At 43.9% G+C, this 20306-nt stretch overlaps 1 protein-coding gene across 1 annotated transcript in view; it reads left to right on the top strand.

Annotated features, from left to right (window-relative positions):
- The first annotated feature begins 898 nt into the window (after positions 1-898).
- Positions 899-20306, top strand: part of elovl2 (ELOVL fatty acid elongase 2) — a 185823-nt gene continuing 166415 nt past the window's right edge. The window contains exons 1-2 of the mRNA XM_070880178.1: positions 899-983; positions 8095-8282. Coding sequence (XP_070736279.1) covers positions 899-983; positions 8095-8282 — 273 coding nt within the window. The remainder of the gene's footprint in view (positions 984-8094; positions 8283-20306) is intronic.

Genomic DNA, 20306 nt, shown 5'->3' with positions numbered 1-20306 from the left:
TGTGGGGAGGGGGGTTGGTGTGTGGTTGTGTGTGTGGGGTGTGGGGGGGGTGTGTAGGGGGGGTGCGAGATGGGGGGTGGGGTGTGGGGGGGGTGGATGGGGATGGGGTGGGGTGTGTGGGGGCGGGGGAGGGAGGGCTGAACGCAGGGGGGGCTGTTGGTGGGGGGGAGGGCTGAACACGGGGGGGAATGGTAGGCTGAACGCTGAGGGGGGTGTGTGTGGGGGAGGGGGAGGCTAGACGGCCCTTCGATTATTTCAAGTGCCCCCCAACCCACACTCCTCCATCCCTTGCCACGCTCCTCCCCCACCGATCACCTCCCCAGTTCCCCCTTCCCACGCTCCTCCATCCCGTCCCGGTACCCACACCATTCAAACACAGACTGGGGGAAAAAACCCCTGCTGAGCCATTGCGCAGGGGCGCATGCTTCAACGCGCCGGCACTCACAAGAACGCTGATCCCTAGCCCCGCCCCCCTGCAGGCTGCGATCGGCTTGCTCCGCCCCAGGAGGACTCCGCTGCGTCATGCCACGCTCCAGGACAACCGGAGAATTCCCTGGTAAGATTTCAGCGCACTTTTTTTCCCAGACAGGTTACTTAAATCACAGAGGTACGCCGTTTTCAGCAGCATCCGAAACTTGGGCCCTAAGACTCTATGTAACAGGTAGTTGTAAGGAGGCAGGGATGATAGCACACTCCAATCCATATTGATTAGACAAATCAAATTGGTCAGGGTAGCCTTGAGGAAGAGTTCGTGGAGTGCATAAGGAACGGGTTCCTTGAGCAGTATGTAATGGAACAATCCAGTGGGCAGGCTATCTTAGATCTGGTCCTGTGTAATGAGACAGGGTTAATAAACAATCTCCTAGTAAAGGATCCCCTTGGAATAAGTGATCATAGCATGGTTGAATTTCAAATTCGGATGGAGGGCGAAAAAGTTGGATCTCAAACCAGCGTACTAAGCTTAAATAAAGGAGATTACAAAGGTATGAGGGCAGAGTTCACTGAAGTGGACTGGGAAAATAGATTAAAGTTTAGGATGTACATTTAAGGAGATATTTCATAACTCTCAAGAAAAATATATTCCAGTGAGGAGGAAAGGGTGTAAAAGAAAAGATAGCCATCCGTGGCTAACTAAAGTAATAAAGGATGGTATCCAATTAAAAACACAGTGGCCAAAACTACTGGGAGGACAGAAGATTGAGAAGCTTTTAAAAGCCAGCAAAGAATGACTGAAAAAATGATTAAGGGAAAATGGACTATTAAAGTGAACTAGCACGAAATATAAAAACAGATAGCAAGAATTTCTACAGGCATATAGAAAGGAAAAGAGTGGATAAAGTAAATGTTGGTCCCTTAGAGGACGAGACCGGGGAATTAGTGATGGGGAACATGGAGATGGCAGAAACTCTGAACAAATATTTTGTATCAGTCTTTACGGTAGAGGACATTAAGAATATCCCAACAGTGGATAGTCAAGGGGCTGTAGAGGGGGAGGAACTTAACACAATCACAATCACTAAGGAGGTGGTGCTCAGTAAGATAATGGGACTAAAGGCAGATAAATCCCCTGGACCTGATGGCTTGTATCCTAGGGTCTTAAGAGAAGTAGCGGCAGGGATAGTGGATGCATTGGTTGTAATTTACGAAAATTCCCAGGATTCTGGGAGGTCCCAGCAGATTGGAAAACTGCAAATGTAACGCCCCTATTTAAAAAAGGAGGCAGACAAAAAGCAGGAAAATATTGACCAGTTAGCCTAACGTCTGTGGTTGGGAAAATGTTGGAGTCCATTATTAAAGAAGCAGCAGCAGGATATTTGGAAAAGCATAATTCAGTCAGGCAGAGTCAGCATGGATTTATGAAGGGGAAGTCATGTTTGACAAATTTGCTGGATTTCTTTGAGGATGTAATGAACAGAGTGGATAAAGGGGAACCAGTGGATGTGCTGTATTTGGACTTCCAGAAGGCATTTGACAAGGTGCCATAGGGTTACTGCACAAGATAAAAGTTCACGGGGTTGCAGGTAATATATTAGCATGGATAGAGGATTGACTAACTAACAGAAAACAGAGAGTCGGGATAAATGGTTCATTCTCGGGTTGGCAATCCGTAACTAGTGGGGTGCCGCAGGGATCAGTGCTGGGAGCCCAACTATTTACAAGCTATATTAATGACTTGGATGAAGGGACCTAGTGTAATGTAGCCAAGTTTGCTGACAATGCAAAGATGGGAGGAAAAGCAATGTGTGAAGAGGACACAAAAAAACTGCAGAAGGACACAGACAGGATAAGTGAGTGGGAAAGAATTTGGCAGATGGAGTATAAAGTGGGAAAGTGTGAGGTCATGCACTTTGGCAGAAAAAATGGAAGAGCAAGTTTTATTTAAATGGAGAAAAATTGCAGAGTGCTGCAGTGCAGTGGGACCTGGGGGTCCTGGTGCATGAAACACAAAAGGTTAGTATGAAGATACAGCAAGTGATCAGGAAGGCTATTGGAATCTTGGCCTTTATTGCAAAGGGAATGGAGTATAAAAGCAGGGAAGTCTTACTGCAGTTATACAGGTATTGGTGAGGCCACACCTGGAATACTGCGTGCAGTTTTGGTTTCCATATTGAAGAAAGGATATACTTGCTTTGGAGGCAGGTTTACTAAGTTGATTCTGGAGATGAGGGAGTTGACTTATGAGGAAAGATTGAGAAGGTTGGGCCTCTACTCATTCGAATTCAGAAGAATTAGAGGTGATCTTATCGAAACGTATAAAATTATGAGGGGGCTTGACAAGGTGGATGCAGAGAAGCTGTTTCCACTGATAGGGGAGACTAGAACTAGGGGACATAATCTTAGAATAAGGGGCGCCCATTTAACACTGAGCTGAGGAGAAATTTCTTCTCTCAGAGGGTTATAAATCTGTGGAATTCGCTGCCTCAGAGAGCTGTGGAAGCTGGCTCATTGAATAAATTTAAGACAGAGATAGCCAGTTTCTTAACCGATAAGGGAATAAGAGGTTATGGGGAGCGGGCAGGGAAGGGGACCTGAGTCCATGATCAGATCAGCCATGATCTTGTTCAATGGCGGAGCAGGTTCGAGGGGCCGTATGGCCTACTCCTGCTCCTATTTCTTATGTTCTTATGTTCACACAGCATTCTGGTTGTGAGACTGGTATTATTATCACCATAGGACTAGGCATACAGAGCCACAAGTACCAATTTTTGGTGAAAATCCTCTGAATCAATGATTGATGTATCAGTCTTCCTCCCTGCACAACAGCCTCGTCCATTTTGGCTTCCTTCTCCTTTTGTTCCAAATCTGGAACTCTCCTGGTCCTCTAGTGAAGAAGTTCCCTCTTTCTCTGTGTAGCAAATGCAACATACAAAATATGTTGGTAATTTTTAAGTTGTAGCTCAGGGCTACAGAAGAGTACCTCACCTGACCTGTCCAACAACAACAACTTACATTTATAGAAAATGCTGGAAATACTCAGCAGGTCAGGCAGCATCTGTGGGGAGAGACAGAGTTCACGTTTCAGGTCGATGACCCTTTGTCAGAGTCTCCAGGGAGTAGCCTGCTCACCCAGCAGCCAGGCATCCACCTTGTCTGCTCCTTAAGGTAGTGCTGGCATGGCAGATAAAAGCATTGTGGCTATTACTAGGATTGTTTTATTCATACCTGCGATGTGGGCATTGCTGGCAAGGCCAGCATTTATTGCTGATCTCTAAATGCCCTTGAGAAGGTCATGGCGAGCTGCCTTCTTGAACCACTACAGTCCTTGTGGTGAAGGTACTCCCACAGTGCTGATAGAGAGGGAGATCCAGGATTTTGACCCAGCGATGATGAACAATAATATATTTCCAAGTCAGGATCATACGTAACTTGGCAGGGGAAATTGCAGGTCATCTTGCTCCCATGTGCCTGCACCACTTGTCCTTCGAGGTGGTAAAGATCATGGGTTTTGGAGGTGCTGTCGAAGAAGCCTTGGCAAGTTGCTGCAGTGCATCTTGTAGATGGTCCACGGTGTGCTGGTGATGGAGCAAATGAATGTTTAAAGTGGTGGATGGGGTGCCAATCAAGTGAGCTGCTTTGTCCTGGGTGGTGTCGAGCTTCTTGAGTGTTGTTGGAGCTGCACTCATCCAGACAAGTGGAGAGTATTTCACCACATGCATGCCTTGTGCCTTGTCGATGATGGAAAGACTTTGGGGAGTCAGGAGGTGGGACACTCGCCGCAGAATACCCTGCCTCTGACCTGTTCTTATAGTCACAATATTTATGTGGCTGGCCCAGTTAAGTTTCTGGTCAATGGTGACCCCCAGGATGTTGATGATGGGGGATGTGGTGATGATAATGGTGTTGAATGTCAAGGGGTGGTGGTTAGACTCTTGCTTGTTGGAGATAGTCATTGGCTGGCACTTGTGTGGTGCGAATGTTACTTGCCAATTCACAGCCCAAGCATGAATGTTGTCCAGGTCGTGCTGCATGCAGATATGGACTGCTTCATTATCTGAAGAGTTGTGAATGGAACTGACCACTGTAATCATCAGCAAACATCCCCACTTCTGACCTTATGATGGAGGGAAGGTCATTGATGAAGCAGTTGAAGATGGTTGAGCCGAGGTCAATGCCCTGAGGAACTCCTGCAGTGATGTCCTGGGGTTGGGATGATTGACCTCCAGCATCCACAGCCACCTTCCTTTGTGTTAGGTATGACTCCAACCAGTCGAGAGCTTTCCCCCTGATTCCCATTGACTTCAATTTTACTAGGGCTCCTTGATGCCACACTCTGTCAAATTTTGCCTTGATGTCAAGGGCAGTCACTCTGACTTCATCTCTGGAATTCAGGTCTTTTTGTCCATGTTTGGACCAAGGTTATAATGAGGTCTGGAGCCGAGTGGTCCTGGCAGAATGCAAACTGAGCACTGATGAGCAGGTTATTGGAAAGTAAGAGCCACATGATGACACTGTTGATGATCCCTTCCATCACTTTGCTGATGATTGAGAATAGGTTGATGGGACGCTAACTGGTCAGTTTGGGTTTGTCCTGCTTTTTGTGGACAGGACATATCTGAGCAGTTTTCCACTTTGTCAAGTAGATGCCTTCAGTGCTACAGCCAGGATGTTGTCAGGGCCCATAGCCTATACTGTATCCAGTGCACTTAGTCTTTCTTGATATTACATAGAGTAAATTATATTGGCTGAAGGCGGGCTCCTGTGATGGTGGGGACCTCAGGAGGACGCTGAGTTGGATCATCCACTTGGCACTTCTGGCTGAAGATGGTTGCAAGCGCTTCAGCCTTATCTTTTGTACTCAAGTGTTGGGCTCCGCCATCATTGAGGATGGGGATGTTCATGGAGCCTCCTCCTCCCATTAGTTGTTTAATTATCCGCAGTCATTCATGCGGCAGGTCCCTTTTAATATGCAAATAAGGTTCCTATAACATACAAAGCACCGTGATTGCTATTTTAGAATAGAACTGGTTGGAGAGTGTGCTATGCAGACTCTAGCCAGTTAAACTGGTGAAAGAGCTGAAGAGACCCTAAAAAGGTCAGTTAAATTATTTAAATTGGAGTGCTCCTCCAGGCCCAAATATAATAATCTGGACCACTGCTACAGGTTCCCAATCGAGCACCCAGTATTGTGCTGGTCTGAATCCAGTGAGCTGCAGCAGTAAGCCAGTATAACGCCTGTGGCTTGCTGGTTATATTTAAATGAGCCCTGGGCCTCAAAAGGCTCCAGCTTCGTTTTTTTTCTCTTTACTAATTCATGGGATGTGGGCGTCACTGGCAAGGCCAGAACTTATTGCCCATCCCTGGTTGCCCTTGAGAAGGTGGTGATGATCTGACTTCTTGAACCGCTGTAGTCTATGTGGTAAAGGTACGCTCACAGTGCTATTGGGTTTTGACTCGGCAATGATGAAGGAATGGCGATATATTTCCAAGTCAGAATAGTGTCTGACTTTGAGGTGGCGTTGTTCCCACGTTGTCCTTCTAGGTGGTAGAGGTCATGGATTTGGGAGGTGCTGTCGAAGAAGGTTTGACGAGTTGCTGCAGTGCATCTTGTAGATGGTACACGCTGCAGACATATTGCGCTGGTGATGGAGGGAGTAAATGTTTAAAGTGGTGGATGGGGTGCCAATCAAATGAGCTTCTTGAGTGTTGTTGGAGCTGCACTCATCCAGGCAAGTAGAAGCAACTCACACTCCTGACTTGTGCCTTGTAGCTGGTGGAAAGGCTTTGGGAAGTCAGGAGGTGAGTCACTTGCCATAGAATACCCAGTCTCTGGCCTTCTCTTGTAGCCACAGTATTTATGTGGCTGACCCAGTTAAGTTCCTGGTCAATAGTGTTCCACAGGGTATTGATGGTGGGGGAGTCGGCAATTATAATGCCATTGAATGTCAAAGGGAAATGGTTAGACTCTCTCTTATTGGAGAAGGTCATTGAGTCGATATGCTCACAGAGGTGAGGTGAGAGTGACTGCCCTTGATATCAAGGCAGCATTTGACCGAGTGGGGAATCAAGGAGCCCGAGTAAAATTGAAGTCAATGAGAATCAGGAGGAAAACTCTCCACTGGCTGGAGTCATACCTAGCACAAAGGAAGATGGTTGTTGTTTTTGGAGGTCAATCATCTCAGTCACCAATCATTGCTGCAGGATTCCTCAGGGCAGTGTCCTAGGCCCATCATTTTCAGATGTTTCATCAAAGACCTTCCATCATAAGGTCAGAAGTGAGGATGTTTGCTGATGACTGCACAGTGTTAAGTTCCATTCGCAACTCCTCATATAATGAAGCAGTCCGTGCCCACATGCAGTAAGACGAGGACAACATTCAGGCTTGGATATCTGGCAAGTAACATTCGTGTCACACAAATGCTAGGCAATGAATATCTCCAACAAGAGAAAGTCTAACCACCTCCCCATGACATTCTATGGCATTACCATCATCAAATCGCCCACCATCAACATCCTGGGGATCACCAGTGACCAGAAACTTAACTGAACCACATAAATACTGTACTAAAGAGGTCAGAGGCTGGGTATTCTGGAGCGAGTGAATCACCTCTTGACTCCCCAAAGCCTTTCCACCATCTACAAGGCACAAATCAGGAGTGTGATGGAATATTCACCACTTGCTTGGATAAGTACAGCTGCAACACTCAAGAAGCTTGACACCAACCAGGACAAAGCAGCTCGGCTGATTGGTATCCTATCCACCACCTTAAATATTCACTCCCTCCACCATTGGCGCACCGTGTCTGCAGTGTGTACCATCTACAAGATGCACTGCAGCAACTCGCCAAGGCTTCTTGGACAGCACCTCCCAAACCCGTGACCTCTACTATCTAGGAGGACAAGGGCAGCAAGCACGTGGGAACACCATTTTCTCCAAGTTCTCCTCCAAGTCCTGACTTGGACATATATTGCCGTTCCTTCATTGTCACTGTCCAAAACCTGAATCTCCCTATCTTACAGCACTGTGGGACTACCTTCATCATACTGACTGCAGCGGTTCAATAAAGTGACTCACCTCCACCTTCTCAAGGGCAATTAGGAATGGGCAATAAATGCTGGCCTTGCCAGTGATGCCACATCCCAGTCTTGCCACTTATCAGCCTAAGGCTGGATGTTGTTCAGGTCTTGCTGCATGTGGGCATGGACTGCTTCATTATCTGAGAAATTGCAAATGCAACTGAACACTGTGCAATCATCAGTGAATATCCTCCCTTCTGACCTTAAAGCGGAGGGAAGATCATTTTGCCTCTGAAATTGGCAGGCTGACTGCCCGCTCCACTTTTAGAGCACCAAACCTTAAGATCGACCCCAGGAATTCCTGATGACTTTATCCCTTTGCTTATCTAGTTCCTGGGGTTAATGTAGTGATTTTGAAGTATTCACACAAATTTTAACAAATTGAAGGGTCATGCAATTAATACAAAATTGCAGATTCAACCCACCAAGCAAAATCTACTTTCATCTTGATTAATATTAATTTCTGAACTAACTCGAAGGTTTTCATCGCACATTTTTCGGTATATTTTGTATATAATATAATAGCAATTGTTAAACATAGGGATCCAGATTTGAAATGATTTTCTTTTTCATTTTTAGATTCTAGGGTTAGAGGATGGCTTTTGCTGGATTCGTATTTACCTACATTCCTCCTTACACTATTCTACCTATTTACTATATGGCTGGGAACAAAGTATATGAAGGAAAAACCTGCATTCTCTCTCAGGATTCACTTAATAATATATAACCTTGGCGTAATGCTTCTCTCACTCTACATGTTTATTGAGGTAAGATTTTACTTTATTTTAAATCTTTCTGAATGAACTGCAGTAATTCATTTATTGATGTACTGCTCTGAATTTTGATAGAAGACCACTTGGCACAGTTCCCCCCAAAAAATTATTTTACCTTTGATGGACCTTTGGTTTAAAAGTCTTTGGTTAGAACTGATCAGAGAGAGCCAACATGGATTTGTAAAAGTCTAATGAACCGAGTTGAATTTTTTGAAGATGTAACTAATGTGGCAGATAAGGGAGTGTCTATGGATGTTATTTATATGGACTTCCAGAAGGCATTTGATAAGGTTCCACATAAGGGACTGTTCTCAAAAACAAGAGTGTATATCCAATGGAAAGCAACCTATTGATATGGGTAGGGAATTGGTTAGGAGGTAGAAGACAGAGAGTAGGAATAATTGGCATGTTCTCCAATTGGTACGATGTGACTAGAGGTGCCCCCCAGGGATCTGTACTGGGGCCTCAGTATTCACTATAATTATAAATGACTTGAATAAAGGAATAGAGAGCCGTATATCTAAGTGGCACAGTAAATAGTGTAGATGAAAGCAGAGAATTGCAAAGGAACTTTGATAGATTAAGTGAGTGTGCAAAACTGGCAGATGGAGTTCAATGTGGAGAAGGGTGAGGTCATCCATTTTGAAACTTAGAAAGAGAGATCAGAGTATTTTCTAAATAATGAGAAGCTGGGAAATGTAGAGGAACGGAGAGATTTAGGGCAGAACTCACTAAAAACTAGTGGACAGGTATAAAAGCTAATTAAAATGGCTAATGGAATAATAGAATCATAGAATGATACAACACAGAAGGAGGCCATTTGGCCCATCATGCCTGAGCTGACTCTTTAGTACAGTTATCCAATTAGTCCCACTCCCCTGCTCTTTCCCCTTGGCCCTGTAATTTTCTTCCCTTCAAGTATTTATCCAATTCCATTTTGAAAGTTACCATTGAATTTGCTTCCATTACCCTTTTAGGCAGTGTATTCCAGATCAAAGCAACTCGCTGTGTAAAAAGAAGTTTCCTCATGTTGCCTCTTTTGCCAATCACCATAAATCTGTATTCTCTGGTTACCGACCCTTCTGCCACTGCCAGTTTCTCCTTATTTACTCCATCAAAACCGTACATAATTTTGAACACCTCTATCAAACTTGGATTAATCTCAAGGGGGCTGGAATACAAAGGTGTGGAAGTTATGATTAAGTTATTTAAAGCTCTGGTTAGACCCCATTTAGATTACTGTGCTCAGTTCTGGGTACCACACCTCAGCAAAGATATATTGGCTTTGGAGGGATAGCACCACAGATTCATCGAATAATACTTGGAATAAAAGGGTTAAATTATGAGAGAAGGTTGCATAAACTAGGCTTGTATTCCTTTGTGTATATAAGATTAAACGGTAATCTAACCAAGAGGTTTAAGATGATTAAATTATTCAATAGACTTGATGCAGAGAAACTTTTTCCTTTGGTGGGGGAATAAACTTAAAACTAGAGCTAGGCCATTCAGAGTGATGTCAGGAAGCACTTCGTCACACACAGTGTTGGTGAAATCTGGAACTCTCTTCAAAATGCTGTTGAGGCTAGATCAATTGAAAATTTCAAAATTGAGATTGATTTTTGTTAAGCAAGGGTATTTTACAGAACCAGAGATGGAGTTAAGATACAGGTCAGCACTGATCTAATCGATTGGTGGAACAGGCTTGAGTGGCTGAATGCCATACAGCTGCCTTCCTATGTTCCTAGAATATCAAAGATGCAGGTACAATAATTGTAAGTTTCTCAGAATTGACCATGATGCCCTTTACAGTTACTGACCATGAGCTGATTTATAGTGATAAACCTACACATTTGGTTTATAAGGGGCCAGTAGCTGCTTATGCTGGCTTATGTAGAGCTCATTGAAGGTGCCAAAGGAAAAGCACATTGTCCAGAACTTCCTGAGGAATACAGCTTTGGGATCCAACAGGGAAAATCTGAATTTAGCAAAGTTCTTTTTACATATAATAAAATAACAGATGACCTAGGTGAATTTTATAAGTGTTTGTTTGAGGAGTAAATTAGGATCTGCAATCTAAGTTAATCAGAATGTGGCCATTTGTTGGGCTGAAATGAAAAATGGTATAAAAAGGGGGCAGAAGCAAAAAGTAGGAAGGAGAAAAGCAAAAGTGGAGGGCAGAGAAATCAAGGGCAAAAATCAAAAAGGGTCACATTGCAACATATTTCTAAAATGACAAAGAGTGTTAAAAAAACAAGCCTAAAGGCTCTGAGTCTGAATGCGAGGAGCGTTCGTAATAAGGTGGGTGAATTGACTGTTCAGATAGCTGTTAACGCATATGATGTAATTGGGATTACGAAGACATGGCTCCAAGGTAACCAAGGCTGGGAACTCAACATCCAGGGGTATTCAATATTCAGGAAGGACAGACAGGAAGGAAAAGGAGGTGGGGTAGCGTTACTGGTTAAAGAGGATTGACACAATAGTAAGGAAGGACATTAGCTTGGATGATGTGGAATCTATATGATAGAGCTGTGAAATACCAAAGGGCAGAAAACATTAGTGGGAGTTGTGTACAGACCACCAAACAGTTGTAGGGAGGTTAGGGATGGCATCAAACAGGAAATTAGGGAAGCATGCAATAAAGGTACAGCTGTTATCATGGATGACTTTAATCTGCATATTGATTGGGCTAACCAAACTGGTAGCAATACTATGGAGGAGGATTTCCTGGAGTGTATAAGGGATGATTTTCTAGACCAATATGTCAAGGAACCAACTAGAGAGCAGGCCATCCTAGACTGGGTCTTGTGTAACGAGAGAGGATTAATTAGCAATCTGGTCGTGCGGGGCCCCTTGCGGAAGAGTGACCATAATATGATAGAATTCTTCATTAAGATGGAGAGTGACACAGTTAATTCAGAGACTAGGGTCCTGAACTTAAAGAAAGGAAACTTCGAAGGTATGAGATGTGAATTGGCGAGCATAGACTGGAGAATGATACTTAAAGGGTTGACGGTGGATAGACAATGCAGACATTTAAATATCACATGGATGACCTACAAGAAATGTACATCCCTATGTGGCATAAGAATAAAAAAGGGAAGGTGGCTCAACCGTGGCTAACAAGGGAAATTAGGGAAAGTGTTAAATCCAAGGAAGAGGCATATAAATTGGCTAGAAAAAGCAGAAAACCTGAGGACTGGGGGAAATTTAGAATTCAGCAGAGGAGGACAAAGGGTTTAATTAGGAGGGGGAAAATAGAGTATGAGAGTAAGCTTGCAGGGAACATAAAAACTGACTGCAAAAGGATCGATAGATATGTGAAGAGAAAAAGATTAGTGAAGACTAATGTAGGTTCCTTGCAGTCAGGTTCGGGGAATTCATAATGGGGAACAAGGAAATGGCAGACCAATTGAACAAATACTTTGGTTCTGTCTTCACTAAGGAAGACACAAATAACCTCCTGAAAATACTAGGGGACCGAGGGTCTAGCGAGAAGGGGGAACTGAGGGAAATCCTTATTAGTCAGGAAATGGTGTTAGGGAAAATGAAGGGACTGAAGGCCAATAAATCCCCGAGGACTGATAGTCTGCATCCCAGAGTAATTAAGGAAGTGGCCGTAGAAATAGTGGATGCATTGGTGGTCATTTTCCAACATTCTATAGACTCTGGTTCAGTTCCTATGGATTGGAGGGTAGCTAATGTAACCCCACTTTTTAAAAAAGGAGGGAGAGAGAAAACAGGGATTTATAAACTGGTTAGCCTGACATCGGTAGTGGGGAAAATGTTGTCTTCAATTATTAAGGATGAAATAGCAGCACATTTGGAAAGCAGTGACAGGATCGGTCCAAGTTAGCATGGATTTATGAAAGGGAAATCATGCTTGACAAATCTTCTGGAGTTTTTTGAGAGTTATAACTAGTAGAATGGATAAGGGAGAACCAGTGGATGTGGTGTATTTGGACTTTCAAAAGATTTTTGACAAGGTCCCACACAAGAGATTAGTGTGCAAAATTAAGGCACATGGTATTGGGCGTAATGTATTGACGTGGATAGAGAACTGGTTGGCAGACAGGAAGCAAAGATTAGGAATAAACGGGTCCTTTTCAGAATGGCAGGCAGTGACTAGTGGGTATGACAGGGTTCAGTGCTGGGACCCCAGCTATTTACAATATACATTAATGATTTAGGAAAAGGAATTGAATGTAATATCTCCAAGTTTGCAGATGATACTAAGCTGGGTGGTAGTGCCAGCTGCGAGGAGGATGCTAGAAGGCTGCAGGGGGACTTTGACAGGTTAGGTGAATGGGCAAATGCATGGCAGATGCAGCATAATGTGGATAAGTGTGAGGTTATCCACTTTGGTGGCAAAAACAGAAAGGCAGATTATTATCTGAATGGTGTCAGATTAGTGCAACGAGACCTGGGTGTCATGGTACATCAGTCATTGAAGGTAGACATGAAGGTATAGTAGGCAGTAAAGAAGGCAAATGGCATACTGGCCTTCATAGCGAGGGCATTTGAGTATAGGAGCAGGGAGGTCTTACTGCAGTTGTATAGGGCCTTGGTGAGACCACACCCTGAGTATTGTGTACAGTTTTGGTCTCCTAATCAGAGGAAGGACATTCTTGCTATAGAGGGAGTGCAGCGAAGGTTCACCAGACTGATTCCCGGGATGGCAGGACTGACATATGAAGAAAGACTGGATCGACTAGGCTTATATTCACTGGAATTTAGAAGAATGAGAGGAGATCTCAAAGAAACATATAACATTCTGACGGGATTGGACAGATTAGATGCAGGAAGAATGTTCCTGATGTTGGGAAAGTCCAGAACCAGGGGTCACAGTCTAAGGATAAGGGGTAAGCCATTTAGAACTGAGATGAGGAGAAACTTCTTCACTCAGAGAATTGTAAACCTGTGGAATTCTCTACCACTGAAAGTTGTTGAGGCCAGTTTGTTAGATATATTTAAAAGGGAGTTAGATGTGGCCCTTATGGCTAAAGGGATCAAGGGGTATGGAGAGAAAGGAGGAATGGGGTGCTGAAGTTGCATGATCAGCCATGATCTTATTGAATGGTGGTGCAGGCTCGAAGATCCGAATGGCCTACTCCTGCACCTACTTTCTATGTTTCTATGTTTCAGGCTCGGAGAAGCTCAAATTAGGTTATTTATTATTGCTAAAAGAGTTTATTCACTTTTCTGTTTCCTTGATTTAATTTGCATGTTACATCGACCTCTTAGTTCTCTGGATTTTGGCACATTAGCATCAAACCACAGTGTCTGATCTATGGTTAGTTAAATTGTCCCCAGCTAAGTCAAGATGGGGTTGCTATAGCATGATGATTTATCAGGGAGTTTCAATATCCTTTGAGTCTGACAGTGAGTACCATTGTATATAATATTGTCATTCCATTTTGGCTAAATTAATGTAGTTATTTTTCCAAATTTATTAACTGTAAATCTTGAATTGCATTTCTGAGAGGACTTGATCCACACACAAGCAAAGTTACATCTAAGACAGGTCATGATTTAATTTTCACCAGAAGAACAGTTAATCTTCAAAAGCAATATAAGGAAAGGAAAGCAAAAGCTACAACACCGGACAATAACTCAGTTTTATAGATTGGATCCAATCTCTAAATCTATAATCAGTATCCACCCGAGCTATAGAATTTCTAGCAGAGCTGTTCACTGATGGATCTCACTGATAACATTTGCTAAGTATGTTGAGACATTGGGGGTTAAATTGGATAATCCCCATAAACTGGTGCAGGGATCGTGATGCGAGATTAGCCTGCGCCTGTTGATTGCAATGCAGGCAAGATGTCAATTTGGTGTTGCCTGCTCATTTCCATGATTGCTACGTGCAGCCAGTGCTCTCTGCACTGTTTATTTGCTGTACACATCAGTCGGGGCCCAAAATCGCGAGTGCCTAGCACTGATTGAAGGCAGCCTGCACCTCTTAAAGGGGAGGTGCCTTGTGGCTACTGGACGTGCTGAGAGTATTTTTAAAAGATTCGACAATGGCTGACCATGGTACAAAACATACACCAAGGTTTTGCATTGGAGGTCTTGGTGGAAGACGTGGAGAAGAAATGTCCTGTATCTGCAATGGGAGCCGGGGGGCAGGAGGCCCCCAAACACATGTACAGGAGGCAACAACAACAACAACTTGTATTTATATAGTGCCTTTAACATAATTAAATGTCCTAAGGCGCTTCACAGGAGTATTATAAGACGAAAAATTTGACACTGAGCCACATAAGGAGCAATTAGGGCAGATGAACAAAAGCTTGGTCAAAAAGGTACATTTTAAGGAGCATCTTAAAGGAGGAAAGAGAGGTAGAGAGGCAGAGAGCTTTCGGGAAGGAATTCCAGAGCTTAGGACCTAGGCAACAGAAGGCACGGCTACCAATGTTTGAGCGATTATAATCAGGGATGCTCAAGAGGGCAGAATTAGAGGAGCGTGGAAATCTGGAGGGGTTGTGGGGCTGGAGATTAGAGATTGGGAGGGGCAAGGCTATGGAGGGATTTGAAGACTAGGATGAGAATTTAAAAATTGAGGCGTTGCTTACTCGGGAGCCAATGTAGGTCAACGAGCATAGGGGTGATTAGTAAACGGGACTTGATGCGAGTTAGGGCACAGGCAGCTGTGTTTTGGATCACCTTAATTTTAGGTAGGGTAGAATGTGGGAAGCCAGCAAGATGTGCATTGGAATAGTCCGGTCTAGAGGTAACAAAGTTATTGGTGAGGGTATCAGCAGCAGATGAGCTGAGGCAATGGAGGAGATTGGTGATGTAACGGAGGTGGAAATAGACGGTCTTAGTTATGCAGTGGATGTGTGTTCAGAAGCTCATTTCAGGGTCAAATATAACACCAAGATTGCGAACTGGTTTGGCCTCAGACAGATGCTCGGGAGAGGGCTGGTGTCAGTGGCTAGAGAATAGAATTTGAGGCGGGGACTGAAAATAATGGCTTTGGTCTTCCAGATATTTAATTGAAGAAAATTTCTGCTCATCCAGAACTGGATATCGAACAAGCAGTTTGACAATTTAGAGACCATGGAGGGGTTGAGAGAACTGGTAGTGAGGTAGAGCTGGGTGATGCCAGCGAACATGTGGAAACTGATGCTGTGTTTTTTTGGATGAAGTTGCTGAGGGGCAGCACGTACATGAGAAATAGGAGGGGGGGCCAAGGATAGATCCTTGGTGGACACCAGAAATTTCTCCTCATCACAGTCCTAAATGGCCGACCACTTATTCTGAGACTGTGACCCCTGGTTCTAGACTCCCCAGACAGGGGAAACATCCTCGATGCATCTACCCTGTCAAGCCCTGTAAGAATTTCGTATGTTTCAATGAAATCACCTCTCATTTTTCTAAAGTCAAGAGTATATAGGTCTAGTCTACTCAATCTCTCCACATAGGACAATCACCCCATCCCAGGAATCCGTCTGGTGAATGTTTGTTGCACTCCCTCTAGGTATATCCTTCATTAGATAGGGGGGCTGATTTTCATCAAGCCTCCGCCCGCCCAAAGTGCTGCCGGATGGTAATTTGGGTGGGATATTCATCGAAGGTCGGTGGGTGGCAAATGGATGACGTACGCTGCCAGTCTGGGCGACAGCAAGCGGGAGGTCTCATTCTCGGTGGCAGAGGCGCTTGCCACCCAAGTGCTGCCGAGGATGGAGTTGGGCCCACGAAGGGTCGTAGATCTGAAAAAGAAAAATCACCAATAGAAAATACAAAAACTATCCGAAGACCTTCAGGGGACCCCATGCTGTTGAAAAATGTTTTTTAAATCGTCACTGACCTTTTTTCCAGGTTCTTCAGACTTACCGTCGGGGACAGACCAGCCTCCAGCCAGCGGTCCACCCCCGTTCTGCCGACAAGGCCCGCCGACTCCCGCCCGCAGGAATCTAGGAGCTTGATGGGCGGGAGGTTAGCTGTGCCACTTGGCCATCCGCTGACGTCAGCATGCGAGTCCCGATGGCTCTCCCCTCCCGCCCGCTCCATCCCGCTCCAGGCCACATCCAATGTGGCACTGGGCGGATCTTCAGGAGTAATGTCGACGGGTGTGGGTGGCAGTCAGCAGCAGTGGGCGGTGGGCTGATGAATTTCGGCCCCAAGGAGACAAAACCTGTATACAATACTCCAGGTGTGGTCTACCAGGGCCCTATATAATTGCAGTAAGATGTCTTTACTCTTATATTCAAATCCTCTTGTAATAAAGGCCAACATACCATTTGCTTTCTTAGTTGCTTGTTGTACTTGCATGTCAACATTCGGTGATTCGTGTACAAAGACACCCAGGTCTCTTTGAATACCAACATTTCCCAATCTCACCATTTAAAAAATACTCTGATTTTCTATTTTTCCTACCAAAGTGGATAACTTCACACTTCTCCACTTTATATTCCATTTGCCATGTTCTTGTCCACTCACTTAGCCTGTCTATATCCCCTTGAAGCCTCTTTGCATCCTCCTCACAACTTACATTCGCACCTCGCTTTGTATCATCAGCAAACTTGAATATATTACCTTTGGTTCCCTCATCCAAATCATTGATATCGATTGTGAATAGCTGAGGCCCCAGCACCGATCCTTGTGGTACCCCACTAGTTACAGCCTGCCAACCCGAAATTGACCCGTTTATTCCTACTCTCTGTTTTCTGTCCATCAACTGATCCTCAATCCATCCCATAAGCCTAATTTTATTCAATAACTCTTATGTGGCACCTTATCGATGCCTTCTGAAAATCCAAATACACCACATCCACTAGTTCCCCCTTACCTATTCTGCTCAAAAAACAGATTTGTCAAACATGATTTCCCTTTCATAAAGCCGTGTTGACTCTGCCCAATCCTATTATTCTTTTCTAAGTGCCCTGTTACCATGTTCTTAATAATAGATTCTTGCATTTCCCCTACTACTGATGTCAGGCTAACTGGTCTGTAGTTCCCCATTTTCTCTCCCCTTTCTTAAATCGTGGGGTTACATTTGCTATCTTCCAATCTGCGGGAAGCATTCTCGAATCTACGACATTTTGGAAGAAGGCAACCAATGCATCCACTATCTCAATAGCCACCTCTTTCAAAATGCTAGGATGTAGACCATTGGGTCCAGGCGATTTATTGGCTTTCAGTCCCATTAATTTCTCTAGTACTATTTTTTTACTAATAATTTCTTTCAGTTCCTCATTCTCGCTAGACCCTTGGTTCTCCACTATTTCCAAAAAGTGAAGACAGATACAATGTATTTGTTCAATTTCTCTGCCATTTTCTTATTCCCCATTATTATTTCTCTGGTCTCAGCCTAAAAGAGACCCACATTTACTTTCACTAATCATTTCATTTTTACATACCTATAGAAGTTTTTACAGTCTGTTTTTATGTCTTTCGCTAGTTTACTCTCATTCTATTTTCCCTTTCTTTTTCAATTTCTTGGTCCTCCTTTGCTGAATTCTAAAATTCTCCCAATCCTCAGGCTTACTGCTCTTTTTGGCAACATTATAAGCCTCTTCCTTTGATCTAATACTACCCTTAACTTCTCTTGTTAGCCATGTTTAGACCACTTTTCCTGTAGGGTTTCTGTGCCTTCAAGGAATGTATATTTGTTGTAAATTATGTATTAATTCTTTGACTACCATCATACCTTTTAATGTTGTTTCCCAATCTACCGTACCAACCCACCCCTCATACCTACATGGTTTGCTTTGTTTAGATTTAAGATCCTAGTTTCGGTTTTAACTAAATCACTTTTAAACTTAATTTAAAAATTCTATCATATTATGGTCACTCTTCCCTAAATGCCCCTTTACTGCAAGGTTATTAATTAACTCTTACTTATTGCACAATATTAGATCTAAAATAAAACAGAAAATGCTGGAAATCTCAGTGGGTCAGGCAGCATCTGTGGAGAGAAAAACAGAGTTAACGTTTCGGGTCAACAACCCTTCGAAGGTTCGTCGAACTGAAACAATAACTCTGTTTTTCTCTCCACAGATGCTGCCTGCCCACTGAGATTTCCAGCATTTTCTGTTTTATTTCAGATTTGAGCATCTGCAATATTTTGCTTTTGTACTCAATCTAAAATAGTGTGTTCCCTTGTTGCTTCCTCAACGTATTGATCTAGAAAACTATCTTGTATACATTCTATGAATTTGTTCTGCACATTATTACTGCAAATTTGATTTACTCAGTCTATATGTAGATTAAAGTCTCCCATGATTAATGTATTATCCTTGTTACATGCTTCTAATTTCCTGATTTATACTCTGCCCTACATTACAACTACTGTTTGGGGGCCTTTAAACAACTCCCACTAATGTTTTCTGCCCCTTGCTGTTTCTTAGCTCCACCCAAACTGATTCTACTTCTTGATTTTCGGAGCTAAGATCCTTTCTCTCTGCTGTCTTTATCCCATCCTTTATTATCAGGGCTACCCCTCCTCCCTTTCCATTTTGCCAATCCCTCCTAAAAGTTAAGTATCCTGCAATATTTTTGCAACCATGTCTATGATTATTAGATCCAATCTATTAATTTCTATCTATGCTATTCATTCATCTATTTTGTTACGAATGTTTCGTGCATTCAGATAATAGTGCCTTTAGCTTTGAATTTTTTCTATTTTTCCCAGATGTCACCTTCGTCACTGATGCCCTATTACCTTTGTTACTCTCTCTCTCCCATCTTGACCCACTCTGCCTGGTTCAAGTGGAGCCAGTCCCAACGGAACAGCTCCCTCTTTCCGCAGTACTGGTTCACTGCCCCATGAAGCAAAACCCCTGCCTCCCACATCACTCTTTGAGTCATGCATTTAACCTTCTAATCTGCTTATCCTTATGCTCAATTACCTTTGAGGTTCTGTGTTTTAATTTGAAATAAATAAAGAGCAAAACTTACCTTCCTTTCTGGGTGATTCCAGCCAAGATCCGCTCTTTTACAACAACTTTTTCTTGGCTGTATGGCCGCTTTCCCCCTCTTCTCCAAATTGTATGGCAGCTGGAGAAAGCAAATGTCGCGACAGAGACTGGATGATGTCACCATGCTGGTGGCATTAGCCAGTGCAGCATTGCCTCTTAGCGCCTCTGCCAATGAGCCGACTCAATTTAGGTCAAGGCGTCGATGACGGTAGGCATTTGCCGCTCGTTATCCGCCTCCCGTGCTCGGTAATGGGCAGCATACAAAACCCAATTTCGACCTCTCTGTTTAATACCGCTCTGTGCAGATCGCCACACTGTCAGGTAGTTGCTAGTCTTCTAGCTGTACTGGAACAGTTTGGCTAGAGGCGCGGCTCGTTCTGGAGCACAAGTCTTTAGCGTGACAGCTGGGATGTTGTCACGGCCCATAGCTGTATGCAGTATGCTCAGCCGCTCCTTGACATCACGTGGAGTGACTCAAATTGGCTGAAGACTTGCTTCTGTGATGGTGGGGATCTCAGGAGGAGGCTAATGTGGATCATTGACTTGGCACTTCTGGCTGACTATGTTGCAACTGCTTCAGCCTTGTCTTTTTCACTCACATGCCGGACTCTTCATTATTGAGGGTGGGGATATTCATGGAGCCTCCTTCTCCCTTTAGTTGTTTAATTGTGCACCACCATTCATGACTGGTTGTGGTAGGACTGCAATGCTTTGATCTGATTTGTTGATTGTAGGATCACTTAGCTCTGTCTATAGCATGCTGCTTCTGCTGTTTAGCATGCATGTGTTGCAGCTTCCCCAGGTTGGCATCTAATTTTTAGGTATGCCTGGTGCTGCTCCTGGCATGCTCTTCTGCACTCATCATTGAACCAGGGTTGGTCCCCTGGCTTGATGGTAATGGTAATGTGAGGGATTTACCAAGTTATGAGGTTACAGATTATGGTGGAATACATTTCTGATGCTGCAGATGGCCCACAGTGCCTCATGGATACCCAGTTTTGAGCTGCTAGATCAGTTGTGAGTCTGTCCCATTTTGCATGGTGGTAATGTCACACAACACAATGGAGAGTGTCCACAATGTAAAGGGGGG

The sequence above is a fragment of the Pristiophorus japonicus genome, chromosome 5, assembly GCF_044704955.1.
Source record: "Pristiophorus japonicus isolate sPriJap1 chromosome 5, sPriJap1.hap1, whole genome shotgun sequence".
Classification (NCBI taxonomy): domain Eukaryota; kingdom Metazoa; phylum Chordata; class Chondrichthyes; family Pristiophoridae; genus Pristiophorus; species Pristiophorus japonicus.
Note: the sequence above shows the minus strand (reverse complement) of the source record. Positions and strands in the feature narration are given on the sequence as shown.